The following is a 1,888-nucleotide window of genomic DNA, read 5'->3' as shown; positions in this document are numbered from 1 at the left end:
CTTTGTTGTTAGGGTGTGTGGTGTGTGTGTGCTCGCTTCCCTCTCCTTCCTCTCCTCACCCATCTCCTGGCAGCCATCACCGCAACAAACATGATCCCTGTGAGTCCCCCCCCACCCACCCCGTAGACCCCCCCACCCCATCTCCACCACCTCCCCTCCCCAGGCACATCTGGCTGTCTCTTTGCCCGAAATGCCACAACACCCATCACACAAACTACAATCCAAACAAGCCCATCCACACAGCACACGGGGGCTTGTTCTTCAAAATAAATCACTTAATGTAACCTCCAGCACAGCTACGATGTTCCTCTCACAAAATGAACAAGCACCACGGAAGGACAGGCTGACGTGTGAACACTGCAGGTCCATGCTTACGAACATTAGAAAAAGTATACGTTTCACCTGAACTTCCGTCTCAAAATGCTCATCAGCCAATTACAATCTCGACATAAACTCAGCAAAAAATAGAAACGGCCTCTCTCTGTCAACTGTGTTTATTTTCAGCAAAACATTACATATTACATTACTATTAAGTCATAGCAGACACTCTCTATCCAGAGCGACTTACAAACTTGGTGCATTCACCTTATGAATCCAGTGGAACAACCACTTACAATAGTGACATCAACTCTTTTAAGGGGGGGGGTTGTTAGAAGATTACTTTATCCTATCCTAGTATTCCTTAAAGATGGTGGTTTCAGGGTCTCCGAGAGTGGTGATTGACTCCGCTGACCTGGCGTCGTGAGGGGTTTGTTCCACCATTGGGTGCCAGAGCAAGCAACAGTTTTACTGGCTGAGCGAACGTACTCCTCAGAGTAAGGAGGCGCAGCAGGCCGAGGTGGCATGAACGCAGTGCCCTTTTTGGTGTAGGCCTGATCAGACCTGAAGGTACGGAGGTGCCGTTCCCTCACAGCTCCGTAGGCAGCACCATGGTCTCTGTAACGGATGCGAGCTTCAACTGGAAGCCAGTGAGAGAGCGGAGGACGAATGGTGACGTGAGAACTTGGAAAAGTTGAACACCAGACGCGGCTCGGTTCTGGATGAGTTGTAGGGGTTTAAGGCACAGCAGAGCCCAGCCAACAGCGAGTTGCAAGTAATCCAGACGGAGATGACCAAGTGCCTGGATTAGACCTGCGCCGCTTCCTGCGTAGGCAGGTCTATCTTCGAATGTTATAGAGCAATAACCTACAGAACGTCACCGCCTTATGTTAGTAGAACGACAGGGTGTTGTCCATCACGCCAAGGTTCTTGAGCACCTCGTGGAGGACAGGAGAACAATGGATTGTCAACCTAGGATGGCAATCATGGAACGGCAGTCCTTCCCCGGGAGGAAGAGACAGCTCCCGCTTGCCGACGTTCAAGGCTTGAGGTGTGATCCGTCAATCCATCACACATTGATAGTACTCACAGAATGCCAGCAGATGCGATTCACCACTGGCGTACTCATCAGAGAGGAGGAAGAAGAGGAAGATATAATTGTGTGTCGTCTGCATAAGCAGAAGGAAGACCATGCTGAGTATTATAACAGAGTCCAAATGTGACTGTGTATAATAATAAATTATAGCGAGGAATAGGAGAGGGTCCTAAAACATACCTACCCGAGCGAGGAAACACCATTAAAGAGCACCTGATCCAGAGATCAATTATCTCGCCAACGCCACCTGTAGACGAGCCTGTCAGTAACCGCTGAAATCCAAGCACCCATAGGTGGGTGCATGCTACAACCCAAGTAGACAACATCCCCTCCGGAAATGCCTAGCAACCATCTCGAGACGGAACTTATGAACGTGACAGGAGCGATCTAATGTATCACAGTATCAAAGTTACCATAGTCTCATGAAGATGAGAGACAAGGTAAGAGAGAGTAGCTTACTAGCACGCAATGCGG

General features: G+C 49.3%; 1 protein-coding gene across 1 annotated transcript in view; it reads right to left on the bottom strand.

Annotated features, from left to right (window-relative positions):
• LOC111979532 (supervillin-like) overlaps window positions 1-1,511 on the bottom strand; it is a 63,746-nt gene extending 62,235 nt beyond the window's left edge. Inside the window, 2 exon segments of the mRNA XM_070449108.1 lie at window positions 808-958; window positions 1,409-1,511. Coding sequence (XP_070305209.1) covers window positions 808-958; window positions 1,409-1,511 — 254 coding nt within the window.
• Between the last annotated feature and the right edge of the window lie 377 nt (window positions 1,512-1,888).

The sequence above is a fragment of the Salvelinus sp. IW2-2015 genome, linkage group LG19 (assembly GCF_002910315.2).
Source record: "Salvelinus sp. IW2-2015 linkage group LG19, ASM291031v2, whole genome shotgun sequence".
NCBI classification, from domain to species: Eukaryota; Metazoa; Chordata; class Actinopteri; order Salmoniformes; family Salmonidae; genus Salvelinus; species Salvelinus sp. IW2-2015.
The sequence above is the reverse complement of the archived record's forward strand: the minus strand, read 5'-3'. Positions and strand labels throughout refer to the sequence as shown.